Here is a 22305-nt window from a genome sequence, read left to right as displayed (position 1 = left end):
TTTGGTTCCCCCCACAATTTTCTGTTGCAAACTAGTCCAGAATCCCACCTCTCTGGAGCCTTGACATCTACATGAATATTTTCATTTACAGTTTTAAAATGCTACAGGGGCAGCAGGGGGAATAGACATACCTCTTTACAGCTTGCAAAAAACACAATGGTCTTCTTTTTCAAGTGACTTCTCAGGAAAGAGTATAACATGTTTACTTTTTGATGAAGCTCACAAACAACATAGTTCTGATCCAAAGTTGCAGGGGTACTAAAAAAAACCCAGAAAAGTACATTTAGATACCATTAGTTCCCGTAACATTAAAATGAGAAAGAAAAGAAGGGAAGAGAGAGAACATACAGGCATACAATATCTACAGAGCTGCCTGACCTTTCTTTTAATTCAAGAGTGTCTGAGAAATACCCAGAAAAAGGAGAAAAGAAAGAGTTAGGCTGGAAAGTTCTCCCACTTTGAGGAACAAGTCTTAGCAGCTCCACTAGAAAGCTACTCTTGAAAGATGAAATCAATTTTCTTACTAAAAGCCAGTGGGGAGGGGCAGCTGACATTTGACATTACTTCTAAATTCATTTACTACCAGCCAGCCAAACTCTTTCCATGTCTAAGCAGCGACATTCAAATTGCCTTGACTTAAAATGCAATTTTGTCTATTAATCCCATTAAAGCATCATCTGTGCTTAAGGCAATGTCAAAGCACAGCCTAATCATGCACAAAAAAAAAAAAAAAAAAAAGAGCATTGATGTACTTCTTCTGATTACACCCTGACATGCAAAGTGACTTTGTAAAGCTCTGAAATGCCAGCTTAACTCACCTTTCCGTTCTCTACAAAATAAAATTAAAAAAAGAATTCTTTGGCACATTTGCCCTTGAAATATACCTAAATGCTCATCTCTTACAGTCCCTCTGCTTCACCCTAAATAGACCAAGGGTATTCAAAATCACTTTAAAGGTGGCCACTTGGGAGGATGAAATTACAAGACGCTGCTCCAGTTTTTATTCTGCTATTCAATTTGAATTATGCCACAGCACCTTTCACTTTGTAAGTCTTTCAGAGGAAACCGTTTTCATAAGGCAATAACTTGTTATATACTAAGGCAGTAAATTCTAAAACAAATTAATACTTTGCCTTTTTTTTAATTTGGTTTATTATCTAATTGCGCTCTCCCAAGTATTTTAAAAAGTTAAATGTACTTTAAAATAGACTACACAAGAATGCAAGATCTGTGAAAGACATATAGTCAATTCTCAAAATGAAGGCTATACACTAAGCTTGTACATTCTCTTCTGCTAAGAGGATATTAACTACACAATTTTTTTCTGTCAATCATGCTTATTTAAGATGCCTTTGATAGTACTACTGATTTAAAGAAGTTATTTGCCACACAACAGAGATAATCAAATCAAAAAGTTAAAACTTCCTCAAGACTCAACTTGGTTCTGCTGTTCATTTTGCTGATGACTTCTCATTTGCTCTTGGGAAAGCCATTTTTATCACTGTGCTTCAGCTTTATCCTGCATCTTATATATGGAAATATATGCATATTTCACAGAAAAGCAGAAAAAAATCATACATGTTCATAAGTCATTTGACACTTAGGTGATCAAGCTCACCGAAATGCAAAATATCAAATAATGTTCTTCATTTAGATGTCAAAAGAAAAAAAAAAGTGCCAAAAAGCAACTCATACATTTTTTCATTTAGTGACATATCCCATTTTTTGAGCTTAGCAGCCCACATACTTCACTTCCAGCAACAGCCTCCCATTCTGATCCAAACTGTATGGCATGACAAATGTATTTTGTGCTCACACGGCTGGAGTCCTGAACACACACAGAAAATCCAGCACATCAGGAAGCCAAAAGCCTTATTGCACATGGACTAATGCCACATGCTTTCCTTTGGGTAACTAATACTGAATACACAAACAAGACTGTCATTCTGCACTTTCCCAATAGGGTATCATCTCCTTGGAAAGCCAGATTCACCAACAGCACACCGAACTGTATTTGTGCAACACACCTGGTGGTTCTGCACAGTATGTATGCACACACAGCAGGCAAGGAAGCCAAACAACACAAAAAGTAGCAATTCAGAAGTGAGTGCTGTTACACCCAAGAGACTACTCCATCCAGGCTATAAACCCACTCTGGGGCTTGTTCCTGAGGAGAAAAAAAAAAAAAAAATCCAGTCTGAGAAGGTGCCCGAGGAGCCACAAGGCAAGTGCAGGTTGAGACTCCCTGTAATGAATCAGTCACAACTAGTACCCCCTTATCTGGAAACTCCTTGCTTTCAGAAAGGCACACAAAAGGATCAGACACTGAAGGAAGGCGGAGGATGCATGAGGTAACGTCTGATTCAAGGAACTGAGAGTCAGAGGAGCAGTTAAGTAGGATCACCATCTGCTTAACCCCCCCAAGAAAAAACATTACCTCAACATACCTGAATTTGGCTCTTTCATGAACCCAGACATATTCCGGATCTTTCAGACTCAGTCGTGCAAGATCCTTCACGGATTTTGTTTGTGTTGCAGAAAAGAGCAAGGTCTGACGTTTCTTAGGTAGATTTTCTATGATTGCATTCATTGTATCAGCAAACCCCATGTCTAGAATTCTATCAGCTTCATCAAGAACTGAATCAAGAGAAAGATTTGAGAAAATCTGGGTTTAGCTTTATTAAAAAAACGTAATAATCATACATTAAATCCATATGGTACAAAAATCCATGCCTACTTAAACTGCAGAGGTTAATTTAATTACTGTATATGACAGGATTCTCTTTAGATATTCACGTACTCCATAAAATGTCTTTTAAAGAACTGCAATAGAAGTCATAGCATTTCACATGATCTATGCACTACAGCCCTCAGTTTCACATGCTGAAGAACAAAAGGTCAGCATTTCAAGTAAACAGTTCAGCAATCTGCAAACTAAAAAATCCCTGTTCTATTACTGAAACAAACGCATAAAATATAAAACAGTGCTGCACTATTAACGACAAAGCAAAATGGACTCTCCTGTACCTAAGCTGAATTTACCTTTGAAACATAGGAAACAAACAGAGTAGCACAGAGACAAAGCTTTAAGAAAAGGGCCTACGTTTAATGCAATTCTTGTCTAACTGCCATGAATTGTACTCAGTGTACCAAGCATAATTTCACATTTTATCAGCTTCATTAGCTTCTTAATTACTCTCAAGTTCCTCAAGCGATGCTAAAGATTATGCACTGTTCTCAGAGGCAAGGCAAACCTTTTCATTACACTGAAATTTTTATTCAGGCTGGAAGGATGAAAAGAAACTATGTTAACAATTCTAACGAAACAACGAAAGGAGCAGCAATCTGTCTTAAAATTCAAAGAGTGTTTTTTAGAACCGGCCCAAAATACAGACACTGTAATGGATATTCCATATAGTTAATTACCACGTCAGGAAAAACACAAGAGCCATAGCCAGAAAGGACAGGCCAGTGTTAGCCAAGACAGACCTAAGGGATTATATAGGCGCTACATTTGATTTTGCATTCCTTGCTAACTCACCTACTCGTTTGTATCATTCTAAGGTATCCTCAGCAATCGCTTTGAGAGAAAGTACACAGAAGATTTTCTTGTTTTCCTTTTTAAAGACATTTCACCTACACATCATGACTAGGATAAACATTTTATCCAAGGAAGTGCTTCACACAACTATAAACCATTACAAAATATTTCCGAGTACTTTCACGTACTTAAAAAACTTACTCAACATTTGCAGATCAGATGCATAGAAATACGAAGTTTCATCCATGTGCTGTAGAAGCCGTCCTGGAGTGCAAATTAGCACATTTATGTGGTGGATTCTTTCAGACTCTTCTTTCAGATCCTGAAAAGGAGTTAAACCAGCCCAGCGTTAGTTGCTCACACTAGAAGCCCAGTACCAGAGATGGTCAGGCCAGTTTAACCTATTGATAGTTTTGCAAAAGAATAGTCAAGGATCAGCATCTCATCTTGCTTCAGAGATATCACAATTTCTTCAGCATGCTCACACTTGTGGCTTGAGCAAAAAGTATTTCAGAATAATCTAAGTTAACAGGATAGTCTGGGAACGTTGGCAGGAAGGTCCATCCAGTCACACAACCTGGGAAGACCACAAATATGCAAAAGCTTCTAAAGACACAGAGTACGCAGACAGGCAAACGAGTGGGTCATCGACTGGTTCCCATAAACTACTCTTTCCTGACTTTTCATTTCCAGGGTTTCCCTCCTAAACTAGCACTTCACATAACACTCATTTATGCTTCCATACAGCAAACTCCAAGAGAGAACACACCTTTCCTCCAATGATAAGGCCAGCTGAGAACTCATGATTCTTTCCCACTTTACGCAGAACCTTGAAGGTTTGGTACGCCAGCTCCCGGGTAGGTGATATGATCAAAACTCCCAGTCCATCAGCCGAAGTCCACTGATGGCGATATAGGAGTTCCAAAGCCTGAAAAAATTGTCATATTCTCCTTATAAAAATCTCAGAAGGAAAATACAAAACAACCACCAATTTGTAACAAAAAGTGTCATAAAAAAAAGATAAAGCCACACCAATTAAAACAATGACTTGAAGAAACATCAGTACACATTTCACATAGTTGGATTATGTATCAGTTCTAACTGATGGTAACAATACTTGCTATAGCAAAGTTCCCCAGTACCAATCTATGACAATCATAAACATTTTACTGCATAGTTAATCCTACTGTGCTAAATTCTGGAAATTAAGCCTTAGTCATTTATACCAGAACAGAAAGCAGATGTAGAAAGGTACGAGAAACTTCCCTGCTCATAAGGTTTTATGGGAACCTGAAACAGAATGAGCAACTAGAAGACAGACAGTTATTGCACTTTGATTCTGGTTATATACTTGAAGCAGTACTATCCACATGCTATATACAAAGCATTCCAACTAAAGTTGCCATACACTCCAGACCAGGATTATTCCTCCTCTTATGAATTCACACTACAAAAGCACTGTCAGTCAATCCTAACACAAAGATTTGATAGGTATGAATACTGGAAGCATTCTGAATTACCGAAGGCTGTTAAGCATCCTTCCACAATTTATTTATTTATTTCTCACTCCTCATCTCTCCAGCTCCTCTCATCACTTTCTCACCTAAAACTGTTTTAAAATAGGGTTTGTAAAACAAAGTAATTCTACTCCTAGATTAACTAACTGAGCAATCTCACTTTTGTCTCACAAGTTCACAAGACTACCTTTTGAAGTCACCTATATTTTTTATTCTTTATTAATGAAAAACATTTTTTAAAAAAAAAAAACAGCATAAAGCATAAATCTTCTCAACTAGAGAGGGTATTCAAAGCACCTACTACTATTCCCACAGTTACTGACAGAGTAGGCTCCAAACAGATTTATGCTCACAGAAACACAAGTAATGTTTAAACCAAAAAAACTCCATAATCAAAACATTTCTTTATCCCTTTATCTAATAATAACATGATGAGTTTTGTATCTGCTTATATGTGCGCTTTAAGCAAATGTCTCAATTGTAGTTCGAACTTGAAGAAATGAAATGCAGAGCATGACGTTTTGAGTAAAACAGTCAAGCATATTCTCCATGATATGGGTTTTCATTCTGTTTTCCCACTTGCACTTAGAAGAGATTTCTAAGGAGTTCACAAAAGACCACAAGGAAATGGAAGTGTACAATCACTAACCTTGTTTCTCACACAAGGTCCAAATCCCAAAACTTTAAAGGGGTGAAAACCACTCACATAAAAAAAGTCTACAGAACTGAAGAAATTTCACCATTCATTTCATACACTTTGTTTTCAAGTTTTAAAAGAACTGGACAACTAGAGTTGCACCAGGAAAACAGATTCCTGAGAGAAAAACAAAGCACCTCCCGAATCACACAGGGTCTACTAATGTAAGGATCAAAAAGGAATTTCTAAGTGTCAGAACATTCCTAGGGCCAAAAATATATTTCTTTCAGAACCCCAAGTAGCTTTATTAAATTACTATCTTGACTTTCCTGGAACATCAAGATCAGTTGAATCATAACTTTTCTCCCAGAATCTATTAATCTAAGCTGTTTGACATCTAGTACTTCCTGGATAACTTAGTTTAAGTACAAATGGAAGGATGCAAATTACTTACAGGGACAATGAAAGCCAAGGTTTTGCCTGATCCAGTCTTTGCAGCTCCAAGTACATCTTTACCTTGTAAAGCCAAACCTATGGTTTGCCGCTGTATCTCCGTTACCACACGATACTGAGCTTCCTGCAATCCTAGTGTTTGCAGTATGGAAAGAAAAGAGAGAGTGAGGTAGAAGAAGGGAAAAAAAAAAAAGAAAAAAAAATCTTTATCTGGCCCAGAGATGCATTCTTCCATTTAGAAAATACTGTGCAGGGAAATACACATCTAAAACTTACTTTAAAGCAAAAAAAAAAGTTCAGATGCAGATAAATAATACATTAGTTTTCAAAGAAAACTTTGTACTCACCTTTTAAGGTTTTCTTTGACAATGGAAAATCTGAAAATCTTTGAATTTCACTTGCATTTATCTGAAACAAAGTAAGTTTAATCAGTGCTTACAATCGAAGCATAACAGAGAAATTAAATAGCATTCTTTAAGTTGCTGTTAACATACATATGTAGTACTTCAGTATGACCCGATCCAAGTTAGCTGGTCAGGCAATCTATACTAGTTTGACCTACACCAAACCATTTTTCTATCATAAACCATTTATTAAGTAATATACTTTAACCATGCAGGCTAACAGCAAATTTAAAGCTCAGATCATCATGAAATCACAGAACAGTTCAGGCTGAAAGGGACCTTAGGAGGCTTCTGCTCCAACCTCCTGCTCCCAGCAGGTCAGCTCTGAGGTCAGATCAGGCTGCTCAGGGCTTCATCCAGCCCAGTCTTGGAATCATTCGAGGACAGAGACTGGTCAGCCTCTCGGGGCAGCTTGTGCTTCTGCCCGACTGCCCTCATGGGGAAAAAGCGTTCCAGGCCGAGCCTCTTTTCTGTCAGCTTACACATGTTGTCTCTCACTCTTCCACCCTGTGCCATCTTGTCAACGATTTCCCCATGAGCACCAGTGGCTTCTGTAAGGTCCCCACCCCAACCCCAAAGCCATCTCTGCTGCAGGTTGACAAGCCCAGCTCCCCCAGCCTCTCCTCATAGGGCAATTGCTCCAGCTCCCACCATTTCAATGGCCGTCTGCTGAACTGGATCCATTTAATGATGTTGTTTTCTTATTGGGGGTCTAAAACCAAACGCAGTATTCTTCAGAATAAAAAAAAAAAAAAAAACACCACACTCAAAAAATTTAAAATCACATTTTAAAAAGACACTGCAGCATGCAAGCAAGGTCTAAATTTTCTACATTGCAGCATGCCATAAGCCCCAGACATAACTTGCAATTAAACCTCATGCTAGCATTTCACACACATACAGTATCTCCAAATTCAGAACTTCTGTAGCCCCCAAACTTGGGGACCCAGAACTCCAGCAATCTTGCATCTACCTGATTGAGACAAGAAGAGGCCACCTACGTCCTGAAGCTCGCCAGATTCGTCAACCTCTAGCACTTAGTATACTTAATTTTTTTCGAGCTGTCCTACAGGGCACAAAACACACTAAAAAAGTAGGTCATTGTCCCGACACCTACTAATTTACTTCTCTGCATGCATCCACCTCTACAGCATACCTCAGAGTTGTTAATCACACACACAAAACCCCCAAGAGCATGTGTTTGAGTCCGTAAATTGGCTCAATGATTCACAAAAATGTTGAGATGTCGAGTAGAGATCTCAACAAAGATACAATACTTACAAGTCTGTTCTACATCAGCCTTCTATCTACTTGAAGTACTGAGCCTTCTACAGGCTCTGCCTGTTCCAGAAAACTGAGGGTTTATACCTGTTTCAGGCACCTAGATGACAACACTACGATTTTCAGCCTAGTTCTTTTTAGTAAAAGCAAGAAAAAGTAATTTAATGCATGAATTTGATCTCTAGATAAAAGGTAATAACACCCTTATTGAAAACCATTTTTGACATATTTCAGGACAAAGCTCTTGAAAGGTAGATTTCAAATTTTCGCTGTGCCCTAGCAGAGGACTTAAACTTCTGCCAAACATTACTTGGAAATCCTAAAGGTGAATTATTTTTGTAAAAACTACTTGTGCTGAGACATACATTTAAGCTAGTAATGTACTTTAAGCTAGTACATTTCTGGGAGGGGGGAAAAACTCCTATCAGAAATCACCATTAAAAAGTATTTTTTCGTCTTTAACAAACTGGAATTTCTGACAAATATTTCCAATTCAGTTGATAATTTTGAAAATATTATATATCACATGCAATACTGCATATTGGGCTAATTCCCAGTCTTATTAATTTGCATGCTAAAGGATCACAACTCAGTGATTGTCCTAGGTTACAGTGTAAGATGTGCCCCAAAAAAGTATCCTATTACCATCTTCAGGAGCTGTTGAGACCAGGTGGGGCGGCGCTCCTTGCCTCCCCCCTCTGGACTATCTCCTGTTACTGGGCACAACAACGCCTTATCGCCTGACCCATCGGTAACTCGCTCCTGGGCTATCTCCTGTTAATGGCCCATCAAGGAACTGCCTCACGACTCCCCATCCCATTGTGAGATGCTCCGCCTGGGGGGAAGGAGCCAAGCAGTCCATGCTAAATATAAACTGAGATCTCGAACACCCTAGCAGCCTTCTTCCACTGGATTCCCAGAGGAGTTTTTCCCCCACTGGAGTTCCAGAGGACAAGAGCTACCTACCTACCACTGGACCTTCCGAGGAAGACCAGACCCTTTTACAAGATCGCTGCTTCACCAGCACCACACCCATCACTTCAGGAGGACTGCAGCCACCATCTTATCAGACTGCTACTGCCACCCTAACAGGGTGTCAGGTTGTATTTCTGACTCTGTCAGTGTAAACCAGTGGGTTGGTTTTTTTCCTCTGCCTTGTGTTATGTATATATATACACATATATTAGTAAAGAACTGTTATTCCTATTCCCCATATCTTTGCCTGAAGGACCCTTAATTTCAAAATTATAATAATTTGGAGGGAAGGGGGTTGCATTTTCCATTTCAAGGGAGCTCCTGCCTTCTTCCTCAGCAGACATCTGTCTTTCAAACCAAGACAGTGATATATACAGGTTCTGTTTAATTTCAACCAAACACAGGAAAACAGTACGGCTACAGGAGGGAAAACTAACTTACAAAACATCAACAAGAATTCAAGCAATCCATTAAGTGCAACGGAACAGATAGATTTTAACAGGTTTGTGACACATAAAACAGAATATTGCAGCAATGCAAAATTGTTCAAAATAATTAAGGCTGCTTTAAGCATTTCAGTGGTCAACTTTTTAATGCTAGATGACAAAGGAGACAAATAGTGTTCTGCTGTTCTACATTAAACTCCTCTAAATCAATTTTAAAATCATTACATGCATAAGCCTAGCTCTTTTAAAGATGTCCAAGAAGAGAAAAAAATGAGAACTGTATTAAGAGAGCAAGGCACAGGAATGTTCGGAAAGGCCACGTCACAAAGCTTCCTATATTATTTCTTGCCCTACAAATTTCCAGGAGCACAAGAATGATCTGCTGTAGTACCCCTAAACTCCAAAGATACTGATTTATTTTTAAATAACACAAAACAGACTAGAAAGAGTTTACACAAACAGCTCCCCAGCACATCAGTTAGCTGTTAATGATTTTCATGAGCACAACTGGTTGGAGAAAATTACGTTCAGCAGCAGCCTTACAGTTAGGCAACAAAGTCGCTGGATCAACAGATAACCTACAAACATGTAACACAGAAAACGATCCAAAGGTTTGGACACATTGAAACTAACTTTCACGTCTTCCAGCTTATGCTGCCGCACATTTGCAATCACATATCAACAAATGACAAACAAAAAAAAAAAATCCAGTAACAAAGTATCTTGGTTATCTTTTCATTATTGTTTAATTTTGTCTGGTTTATCACCACAGCCATTCTCACACTGGAAATCATAAACAATATACTCTAAGAGGGAGGGCAAGTAGATACTCTTGCGTCCAAGAGCTATGCTATGCCTACTCCCTGCCACGTGCAAGATGACAAAAGCACATGAAGACCTAACCCACCCACAGCCTGCGTACCACAGACCCCAGCCAGTGCTCCCCACAGAGAGAAGCTTACCAAGGAGCTTTCTAATTCCCTAGTCCCCAAGAAGGGATCTGCCTCATGCAGAACTCCATGGAGACCTCTGAAGATGCAAGCACATGACGCTTCCTCAGTCCCCATCCCCACTATAACCAGGACCAGGGTAACAGGGAAGAAATGCAGGAGAGCAAGTGGAAAACTTTGTCAGGGACCAGAAAAGGAGATATGAAGGACTAAAGACAGGAAGCTAGATCGGCATTCACCTGTATGTTCACAGGCAGGAGACTGCTGGAGCTAGAGGACAGCAAAACCCCAGAAGAGTTGAGACCAGGAGTCCCCAAAATTATCCTAATACAAACATATGTTTACCCTGTCTCCATTCTGATGTATACATGCCTGACCACCACTAACCTCTCTTCTTCAACCTCTATAAATACACACAAACACAACCTCCCACTACCCACTCCCTACCTTTGCTGCCCCAAGCTCCACAGAGACACAGAATTATCACCCATGTCCCAGAAATAGATGCATGTGCAGACATGCACATTGGTGACAGAGAGGCATCCATACATATTCACACAGCCACATATACAGCAAATAAATGCAAGTATATATGGAAGTAATTGACAGAGGTGACTATAAAGCCAGTATAAAAAGAAATCTGTATAGAATGAGTAGAAATTAAATGTAAGTATCAAATGTATACGATGTGTTTCAGGGAAAAGTGACAGCATTTAAATATTATGCAAAATATTTAAGGCTAGGAGTAACAGACTACTATAGAAAATCAGAATGGGGACCACTCAAACTAAAAAGTCTGAGAATTGCACATCCACTGACCACAATCCAGATATACCAACCTAAAATTTATGAAGGTAAGAAAGGAATACTGACCTCACTATGGAAAAACAGGGGTTACATCATTCCCTTAAATAATGTAGTTTCATTAACTCATGCTTGTATCTTCCTTTTAAACCCCTCTTCTGCTTACACGCATCTGTGAGCAACACAGTCACATCCCTCTATCTGCCAAGGATGCGCTCCTGCAAAGTAGAGCAGCATCAAAGCAATTTTTTCCCCATAAGAACTAATGTAATAGACAGGGATGCACATAGGGATTTAATACACACATACAGCACGAATACAGTAAAACTGTGTGTGAAGAATATATACACTGTATATGGGGGGAACAAAGAGGCAAAGGCAGCATCAAGCAGAGGAGACGCTGGCTTCCCAAGGATCATTTTTCAAAATATTCCTGCCACTTCATCTGAGACTGAATGCCCAAGATAAACCTTTTACTTCAAGCATTCTTGCTGCCCCCTTCTAAGCAATTAGGGCTTTTTCATTGTCATCAACAACGAATCCAGTTTAACTAAGGGCAAATAACAGATAAATAGGGGTCATGTTTGGCCATTCAGTCTCACAGATGAGGAGGCTGTAATCCACTCCAAAAAGCCAGCATCTCCTCCAGTTGATGATTCTGGTGATCCTGATCCTGCCTCTCAATATGCCTGCACCATACACATATATTTTCAGTACACAGGAGCAATATACTATTCAAGCTTCTGCCCACATTTGTCTACTACGTTAGAAGAAAAGCTATCCCCTGAACTCAACCGCTTTATCCATGAGACTACTGCTCAGAGTATTAAATGACCAGTGATGGGGCTCCAACACAAGAAATAGCTAGATATTGCCATAGTACCCTAAGGTAATGCCTTATGCAAATTAGGCTGCTGCATTATCAAGTAAATGCAAGCTATTATCAAATGCAGAAACTATTAGGTCCTTACAGCATGCAAAATTAATTTCATTACACATCTCCCTGTCCACGTTCAAATACACAGAAATTGAAAGCAATCTATTGTATACGCACTGCAACTTGGTATATGAACAATGAGCCCACGACCCTGGGATCTGTGCAGAGTTCATAAACTCTGCACACAGCCTTTGCCAAGTTGTTAACTCTGTTTCTCTCTGCCTCAGCCACACACCCTCCAGAGTCCATGCAGCAGCAACGACCTAAGTCTAGGCTATAACAAGCAGACTAACAGCACTGCAGTAACGTAGGAGGTTTTTCACTCCACAATGCAAGACACATACCTACCAGTGGTCATCTCCCCCAGAAAAACACAAGCTTTTAACAATTCCAGTACTCCAGTCAGCATCTAAGTCCTCTATTTCTACAGTGAGTAGCAAGATATTGCCAAAACAAGTTACCTCAAAACATATCCACAACAAAATATATTAATCATTTATGCAGTTACCATCTTTAATTTTTATCATAGAAACAATGAATGATAAGTCCATTTTTTCCCCTGAGAAATAATCTGTGATTCAAAACAGTAATTTGACCATCTTTGGAAGCAGACCATTTGCTTTCACACCAGTAAAGCCAATGACTGTGTGAAGCTTCAGAATACTAACTTGCTGAATCTTAACCAAAGGAGCTATCACGACCTCTTCATGGTAAAATACATGTTTCTTTTATACCTCTTGTCATTACTTTCTGCTCAATCAAATTACAACCACCAAAAAGTCTGTACTATCAGCTACACTGAGTGCGGCGTAACCAAGTACAATTGCCATGCTCCTCACCAGCCATAGCTACAAAGTCAGCAAAAGTTGGCAGGACTCAGAGCAACACCACAGGCAGAGCACATCTAAGCCGTTATTCACAATTACAGTACTTTCTGCTAATCAGTATGGCTCAAAAGCTGGACATCTCCCAGAAGGATTCAAGGGACTCTGGATGACACAACCAAGACCACTGACCCTGGCTTTAACATTCAAATACCTATTTCCTGACTTGAGGTTAAACAACATACTCCTCTAGTGTGATGTTTGCCTCTAGAGTATCTTCTACGGAAACCTACGTGTCTCATCTCCAACAGCGAGACATCCATGCTGCCTGGTCAGAAGGGCCAAGAGCCACCGGTTACAACCGTTCCCACCATTTGCTTCCACCCCCTCCTCCTCCTCTTCACTGCACTCTCAACCACTCACTCCCCTCCTGAGGGTCTCACCATCCCTGGCTCCACAGCCTGCCCACAGTCACCTCCACCAGAACCACTGGGACTGCGGTCACAGCCCTCTCCTCCTCTGCCTGGGGGGAGAAAGGAAAGGGATGGAGGATCATTCTGCCTCATGGAGGTGAAAGCCCTTCTGCCTGCCACAGAGCAGGGCCACCCACCCAACCTGTTACCTACGGGCACCGCCAACAGCCAGAGGAACAGCCCTGACAACTAGGGGTGCCCCCCACCCCTGCCCACTCCCCACAGACAGACAGACAAACAGACAGACAGACACACACACACACACATACACACACACACACTCTCCTCCTCCTCCCTGCCCTACCCGCACACACACCACACGAGGAGAGGGGCCGCTTTTCCGCCCCCGCAGGCCCGCCATGCCCACCCTCCGGGTGCTCTCCCATCCCCGTCCCGCAAAGCCCCTCGCTCCCCGGCCCGGCCCGGCCCCGCGGCACCAGCCGCCCGCCCCTGCCGTACCTCGGGGTAGCGCTGCACCAGCCGGCCGATGCCCTCCCGCTCCACCTGCCACTCCGGCCGCTTCCTCTCCTTGCGCTGCAGCCGCAGCCTCTTCGTCCGCCGGGTGTATTTCTTCTTCCAGCGCTCGAAGCTGCGCACCGGGTCCACCTCCGCCGGCCCGCGGCCGCCATCGCTGCCGGCCCGCCCCATGCTGCCCCGCCGCCCCGCGTGGGACTCACACGGCCGCCGGGGGCGGGGCTGGGCGCAGGCGGAGCGCGTCAGCCGGCTGCGCCGCCGGGGGCGGGCTCGGCTCGGCTCGGCTCGGCTCGGCTCGGCTCGGCTCGGCTCGGCTCGGCTCCGCTCCGCTCCGCTCCGCTCCGCTCCGCTCCGCTCCGCTCCGCTCCGCTCGGCCGCCAAGGGCACGCGCGGGCGGAGCGTCTCTTGGGCTTTCCCCGGCTTCTGGGGGAGGGTTAAGAGATCGCACAGGAGTTGAAGAAAAATTACGCTTCGTGTAATATAACTCAAAAAATGAGTTCTTGGCGCAGCATGCAAGATGTGGTCCGTGAGCGAGATTATAAAGCGAAAAAACCCAAAATTTTTAAAAAGTAAAGCCTTACTAGAATATTTGCTTAGTACTGGCATGAATTTCATCCCTTTACAACACAGTGCTGCAGGGGATCAGGAGGAAGAGTTCTGTGACAAGTCTGTTAATGCTTTGTTTGCTAATTCGTTATCAGGAAGAACTGACAAGTTTAGGAAAATCAAAAAGCGATTGGAAGACATACAGTGGGCCTTGCGTTTGAGATGTGGGATTTAAGCTCTGATGTGTGTTTTCACCCTTCATAACGCAGTGGTAGTCAATGGCCTTGGCTCAGAGCCTTGAGCTACGCAAAGGGTTGGCAGAATGTCACATGGAAAACTGCAAACACGCAGAGATGTTTTACACTGGGTGGTGTAAGGGTGGTCTCTATAGGAGGCACCTATCTCTCAAAGTAACTACATTTAATCAGCCTGCAAATTTATAGTATTCTATCTCTATGTGCATTGATTCTTAACCCTTCCTGTGGGGAAGGTCTGCGACCAGTTGTTCCACAGCCAGAAACAATTTGCTGAGTCAGTTTTGGCACTTCATCAGCACACAGAATTAAAAGCAGGCTGTAGAGTTATTGTGCCACATCAGGAAGAGAAAATTAAAAACATATTTATGCAATGTCATAAGAAGGAAGTAAACAGCTTGATGAGGGGAACAGTGAAGGACTCCCAAAATAATTACTGTCTCTGATGAGGGTTTGGAATTCCAGAAAGCCGAGGGAAAAGGGAGTGTCTCTTAATTAGCTCCGCTTTTGCCATACATATGTTGAGTGTATCACTAAAGATGTTTTCCCTCCTCCTTGAGATCAGGGAAACCTGTGATCATATAAAGGTTTGTTTTGTCTTTAAAATACATTAAGTTCCTAGTTTCAGGAATGGCTGGGAAAATCTCCAGTAAATATGTCCCAGTGAGATCTTTCCTCCTGGGTACAGCTTTGAATGAAATGGTTTTCTCTAGGGGTTTATTTGCTGTTAAGATGAATAAGGAAAGATACTGAAGGTTTTATTCTTGAAACAAAAATGTTTTTTTCCAGAAGTACCTGGTGAAAAACTGTTTGCAGGAGGTGCTGTTCCACCCCAAAAGATGTGCTTCTGGGGGGTGGCACATCTTTCCCATAATTACAGCACATTAACTTGACATACAAAATAAGGCCTCAGTCTAACACGATCAGACTGTCACAGGGCTCAGCTGTCACTTGAAGCACTTCTGTCTGTCTGCCTGTAACAGACAATCAAACAAACAAAACCCCTCCTGTGTAGAATTCCTGATGTTGCAGCCTGGAGCAAGTTTAACCTTTTTGTAAGTAAATACACAGGTAAAAGTGTTGTGTTCGAACATGCTGTCTTTGCTCACCTGGTCTATGTTTTACCTACAGGCTTGTCTCTCTCCTAGCAGAACAGCAGCAGTGGTCTGTGAGTCACTACAGACATAAAACCTCAATGAGAAAAGTTATATGGAAAATACCTTGCTGTCCTATTTCTAAAACAATTTTTTATGCTGCTGTCACAAAAAACACTGTTATTTATGCTTCTATGTTTCTGATGTTTTTTAATAATTCATTTTCCCATTAGCCAGAATGTCCATATACCAGGAAAGGAAAACCAGAAAGTCAAAAATGGCCTGTCCTGTGTCCCACAGAGAAGGCAAAACACTGGAGAGCCTCTCAGCCCTGTGCTGGAGGTCTGGGAACCTGCACAGGCTCAGGAGCCACCTTTCCTTTTTCTCTGCTGTCCTTTCACCCTGAGGGGCTTGCCTGAGAAACAGCCGGTGCTTTATAAAAGTTTCTCTTCTATATGGGAACAAATTCTCCTGTATTAAATGTAATATATTTATAATGTGTAGACTACTTCAGTTGTCTTGTAATAGTACTATCCCTAAAAACTGTTGCAAAACTAGAGTTTCTTCTGAGTAATAAAGAGAGAGAGAGAGAGAGAAGAAAAATCTTTTTTTACAAACTGACGAATAAATGATTCAAGCATGGCTGGTTGCTTGCAATAGGAGAAGTGAAGAACAGGAGCATGGCTATAACTAAATACACGAGGCTCTGTATAAGACCACAGAGAAGGCAGCAGCAATTTTTTGTTTTAAACAAGACCTATTTCAGTAGCAGTCATTCTCCATAGGTTTCGCTCCCATGCATACTCAGACTTTCCTGCTCATAAGCACAAGCAGGTATGTGTCTCGGCAGGGTCATTTATTGTGACAAGGGGCACCAAGTATCAAGGTTAGGGCCCCGAGGGCACCTGCAGAACTTGATGGCCCTGAGCAGCCTCACCTGAGGCCTCCCCCAACACCCTGGCCCACCTCCACCCTGCAGCTTCAAGCCCTGCTCGAGGTATGCTGTGTGTCACGTCGGTCCCCAGCTCAGCCGCAGCCGTGCCTCTCTTTGGCCATAGACCCCACTGGTTGGGACTCTGAGCTGCAGACTGACCTCCTGGCTTGACCTAGGACCTGCTTTGTCACTGTGGACCTGCCCAGTCATTAACAGCTGTGACTGACCCTGATTAAGGCCACCAGACCTGATCCTCCTTCTCATGCTGACCCTGACCAGGGAATTGATTTTCCAGCTTGACCTTGGACCTGCCTCAACACCACAGACCTGTCTGATGAGCTGGACTCTTGCTTGACCCCAGCTGCCACCCATGGGCATGCCCTGCTCCCTTGCTCAGGGACTGTGTTATCCAACTTACCTCCTGGCTCTTAGGGAGCAGTCAGCCCTTGCTGTGCCCTGACATTCAAGCCCTCATCACTTTCCCTGGGCTCATCCTGAATGGTGGCGATGGTGCACAGTCTTTGACATCCTTTATGTTTTCTCTTGACAAACCTCAGGGCCAAGTTGAGCTCTATCACACTGCTTTTGCTCTGTATCTGTGTTGTGGGGCTTTCTTCACAGCATGGACTTAGTACAGTTGGCTCTATACCCAAATCCCGCCAATTCCCCATTCTTAGCTATATTCTTTCTTGCATTTCATGGTTGGTCTTAAGCTCTTGACTTGCTGCACGTGCGTTACTGCTTGCACTCCTGCTGTGCCATTTCTTCTGGTACCTCCTGCTGCCGCATAGACTACTGCTCATTTGCCGTGTACCCCAGTCAAACATTTCCTTTGCAGATCTCTACAGGAATTTAAGAAAACCAGAAACTGATTTTGTTTAATAAACAATTAAAAAAAAAGTAGCATTGTGTGTGCTTAAGTTAAACTTCGGGGTTTCCATTAGATCTTTGATTGTTTTATACTAACCTGTTTTCTTTCCATTTTTCCATGTGATCTTGATCACCTGTCTAAAGAAGTAATTAGCAAACCAGAGGAAGTGACCCCAAATGTCAATGAAATACCACTAAAGCCTCTCTTAATGAAACAGCCAGATGCTAGGAGAATTTCCTCAACTGAGAGGCTCTCAACACTCTTCTCCTTATCTTCCAAGGCTTACTTGATGTGCTTCAGGGGATTTGAGAGAAAGCATGTAAGAATTTTCATCTGAAGATTGTGCTTGAGTGTCTGAATGAGACATGGAAGCTTGAAAACACCCACAGTGAAAGGATGTATCTTCAATGTAATGTTTGCAGTACTACCATGTAACTTCAGACTGTTTTGAAAAAAATATGGAAATGGCAGTCAGATTTGTGAATGTTATTTTTAATAGAAGCAATATTCTTATAAGAAATTATTATGAAATTTGATCTGTCGAAAGGATGTAGAATATGACATAGAAAACTGGTAATCCTTCTTGGGAAAAGAAAAAACACTTTAGATGAGTGTTAACAGGTGTGGTGGCCAGAATTGTTCAGAGAGGAGGTGGGTATAAGGGTGGATGTCAGGGCCCTGAGGGCACTATTGGGCTTTCCTGTCCCTGCCACGCCTCACCCAGGGCCTCTCTCGACCCTGGCCCCCAGGCTCAGGAACCCATTTAAGCTCAGTCTAGACGTATTACTTTGAGTACTGTAAGCTGAAAAAAAAAAAAAAATCTGTCAGTTTAAAAGAGATATTTCAGCACTCTTGTGCAGACACAGGGTAAGCAGCTCTAAGAAGGAGGCACAGCAGGTGTCCGTAATGGAGAACACAAAAAAAAACCATAGTTCAGAAAAAAATATTAAGAAAACCTATAGAGCTGGGGTTTTCTATGTTAGGTAGCCCTATAATAAAGGGGCTATGACCCAAGAAATTAAATTCTAAATGTTAAAAGTTAAACTGAATTTTCAAAAACACAGTAGAAACACTCTGTTTCAGTAATTCCTGGTTTGAGCAAATGGGTAAGTTGTGATGAATAAATATTGTCAGTTATGACCAAGAAAATTGTGTGGTGTAATTGAGAGCTTGTACTTTCCTCTTAGTAATGAGCTGCTGTTTCCCAACAATGAAATAAATATGATTTTGCAGATGACATTATGAGCTCTTCTTGTGGAATAAAATGAAAATGCTTTTACTGAGTATATAGATTACAGGAATTTGCTTTTATGTAGACACTCCAAAATGTATTCTGCTCTGGAAAAAAAGTAGTCACACCACTTCTCTAAACATGAATGCATGGTCCAGCTTAAAAACTCTTGGAACAAACTACTGGTTGTATCTTGGGCAATACACAGGCAACATAGAGTTAATTCTGAAAGATTTCTTACAGGTATCTGGATTTAAATGTTCCTACCACAGAAAATTTTAGAATTAAGTCTTTTCCTTCCACATTGGTAAATAGTTTCATCTTTTGAAAAAGCCAACTATCATATGTAAAATAAAATTAGAAAGTAGCTGCTTCTTTTTCAAGCCTGAGCCTATCAGAGGACAAACAACGCCTTCCTGGAGAGAAATATGGCCCTCTTCAATCCAGTCCTTCACTCATTCTCTTTAGCCATGAACAATTTAGTAGCCACTGCTATGGAAACAGCCCTCAGAACTGTGTTTCAGAAAGTTTCCAAATTGGGATTCTCTTAGGAGATGCAGGTTATAAACCTGTTATCCTTTTAAAACCTGGGGTGAATCAGACTGGGAAAAGTAGGGGTGGAGAGAGGACTTGTGCTTTGCTGTTCTCTTGATTACCAGGATTTTGACTAAATGCCAGTTATACTGATCAGAATGACAGCAACAAACTTACTAAATGATTAAATGAAAACCACCCTCCAAAGGACAGATTTAAGTTCATACAACAAAATTAAACTTTGTGTCATGATGCTTCAAAAATATTGGATGTATGTGAAAAACAGCAATGGGGGAAAATTAACCAAGTTTCTTCAAAATCAGAACCAAAACCAGCTTGCCAAGTCTCTAAAAACACCAAAGAAGATTGATACTGTTGGTCAGGAAGCGTTGGATGATATCTTATGGTACAACAGAATGCATTAGGAAAAAAAAGCTAAAGAGCTCTTTAATAAGGTGGCATAAACACATTTCTTCTGGAATAACAAAGGACTTTTTGCGTTCTCAGGGACTGCTCTTGGTGATTCTACTATTCATGATTTAATCTGCAGCACCCTCCAAATGAACTTTTTACCAGTGAAAGCCCACCTGAACGTTGGGAAAAATGTGCTGAGAGCCTTGGCCAAAGAGAACATTTCCATAGTCAGTGAAAAAGCTTTCACTCAGATTGTCAGACAAGGTGAGCACCTATAAAATGGAAAGTAATTAAAAAATGAATGACTTACTGCGTCATACTTTCAGTCTTTAAATAAAACTGTCTCTTCAAAATGTTATGATATGTAGATTTATTTTTTTTATAAAGACACAGGATCGAGGTTAAAACAAATACAAAATGGAAACATTTTTCCTTTCAGCCAACAAAAGTGTTTTCATTGAAATTATAAGCATGACAAATCTTGCAAGAAATATATGACGGGGTTTGCTGAAACTTGTTTTCCCTCCCAGAACTGTCAAACACACCCAGGCTCTTCAGGCCCTCTCACTTCACTGTTTCCTACAGTTTGCCCTGTGGCACTTTGCACTTCTCAGAGCTCTGAGTGCCAGGACCACGATGATGTTTAGGTATATCTAAGCCACTAGGGGCCGTGACAGACCTATAGAAAGAAAAAAGAGTAATAAACTGTGATCATAATAGATACACACTAAAAAGAACCATTTAATAATCAAGCCTGCTTTTTTGTGATGGCTGGGATCTATGTACAGTCCCAGGGCACAGACTGTTATTCCAGTTCAGGGAACTCCAGAAATATATGTTTAATTTTGAACACGTTTGACAGTTCTTTCACAAACTGAGCTGATTTCCTGACTCAGATACAGAGTTGACAAATCAAATTATGAAAGATTAGTTAACCTTTCAGATGATCACATGTTTTGGAAGAATGCCATTTCTGAAACAGAATGGTATACACCATGGTGCTGCTGAGACTTAATATAAAAATGATGCACTTAAATGCTGTCCTTTAATTAGAAAATAACTTTATGGAAAAAAGGGCTTGCATTTAGCCCAGTTCTGGGGCTCTTTGTATTTCAGAGTCATTTCAGGAGACAGTTAATGTATTGTTTTGCCCAGCCCATTAGCATAGTACAATATATTTAGTCAGATACGTAAAAAATGGCACTGCACTTCTATGCGGCAGGCACTTATACCTCATTATCCTTGGTTTTATTTCCTTGATTATTCTTGCATTTGGAGAAAGGGTCATAGTTTATTATTTTGATTCTGTAGCTTATTCACTGGATGTATTGCTGAACTCTGAGGTGCACATTTCTCTCCTGTTTCTAATGACTTAATAATACCTCGTCGTGTGGCTGTGAAGTGTAATCCATCCAGCCTGCCCTATCTATCTGCATATTTCTGGCTGCAGAAATTAAATTTGGGTTAAGTGTCTATACTCATTAGATGAATATTTGATAGTAATGGGTCATGAGACCATTTTTAGAGGAGAAACATGGGCTGGGAGTCAGTCACAGAAAGGCAATGTGGGAAGGCAAAAGGAAATTGAAGATAAACTATGTTGGTAGCACCGGTTTATGCTGATAGAGGTGAGGCTGGACCCATGCCCATGTCCATACCACCCAACCATTCCTACTGACAATCCCTATACTTGTGCTTTGGTAGGAATCCAGTGTGGAGTCATATGGATAACAGCTGCATGAACTGTAAAGTTGTAAAAACAAACTCATCCCGCAAAGCCACATTAAAAACAAACTTATCTTCATGCTTTATTATTTCAGTTGCACTAGATTTCTCAAGTAGAAGGTATTGTCAAGACTTAGGCGAAAAACATACTGTCACTATAGCATGAGTAGCCACATGTGACCTCCAAAAACCAGAGCAATTACAGCATTCTAAGAAATGGAGACAGAAAAGCCACTGCACTAAATCCCCTCGTCTACACACTCACTAATGCAAGGGAAGGGTACAGGGGTTTCTTTCAGGGGAGTAGTATGGTGATGAAGCTGTGCAGTTTTGTCTACAGTTCCCTACTGAATGTCAGTTCACGATGGATGAGTACAGCCATGTGCCTGAATAGTTGGATTTCTGAATCAAACAATAATATTTCTCTACTACTCCTGGTTGTAGAAACACAGGAAAAAGCAAAATCAGAAACATTGTTAAGAAAATCAGTGGGTTTTATGGAACATTCTGGATGCTTTTGTTAGACAAACCAACATAATGATTTAACATTTCTTAACAATCATATCCCAGGAGTGGGATTCAGCTCCAGACTATAGATGCATACATACAGGCATCTGAATGGAGGGGCTTGCTTCAGTTGCTCTGTTGCCATCTGAGATGCATCCTGCCTGAGCTTCAGCTGCTTCTTCAGAAGGGCACAGATGTCCCATATGCCCCATGTCCTATGTGCCAGCCTTGTGCAGATGCTTCTGTGCCCTAGGGCACTAGATGCTGATGTTTAATCCCACCAGAAACTGTAGAGCCATTTGGCTCATTTTGAAAGAGACACCTCATTTAGTCATCTGAATCCCCCTATTAGAGTCCATTAGCTGTATTGACCAGAGCTCCACTCACTATAATGGGAGCATGACATGTAGACATGACATTTGGGTGCCTACAAGCTGGAACTGTCTGTCCCACATCCCTCACCAAAGTGTTTAATGTTC

General features: G+C 41.4%; 1 protein-coding gene across 1 annotated transcript in view; it reads right to left on the bottom strand.

Moving 5' to 3' along the window:
• Positions 1-13890, bottom strand: part of DDX10 (DEAD-box helicase 10) — a 183926-nt gene extending 170036 nt beyond the window's left edge. The window contains exons 1-7 of the mRNA XM_086481793.1: positions 13702-13890; positions 6496-6556; positions 6150-6280; positions 4311-4469; positions 3743-3863; positions 2448-2637; positions 132-258 (exon numbers count right to left, since the gene is read on the bottom strand). Of these exons, the coding sequence (XP_086337919.1) occupies positions 132-258; positions 2448-2637; positions 3743-3863; positions 4311-4469; positions 6150-6280; positions 6496-6556; positions 13702-13890 (978 nt within the window). The remainder of the gene's footprint in view (positions 1-131; positions 259-2447; positions 2638-3742; positions 3864-4310; positions 4470-6149; positions 6281-6495; positions 6557-13701) is intronic.
• Positions 13891-22305: the final 8415 nt, after the last annotated feature.

This window comes from Leptosomus discolor, chromosome 1, assembly GCF_034619465.1.
Source record: "Leptosomus discolor isolate bLepDis1 chromosome 1, bLepDis1.hap2, whole genome shotgun sequence".
Lineage (NCBI taxonomy): Eukaryota > Metazoa > Chordata > Aves > Leptosomiformes > Leptosomidae > Leptosomus > Leptosomus discolor.
This window is presented reverse-complemented; position numbering and strand designations above follow the sequence as displayed.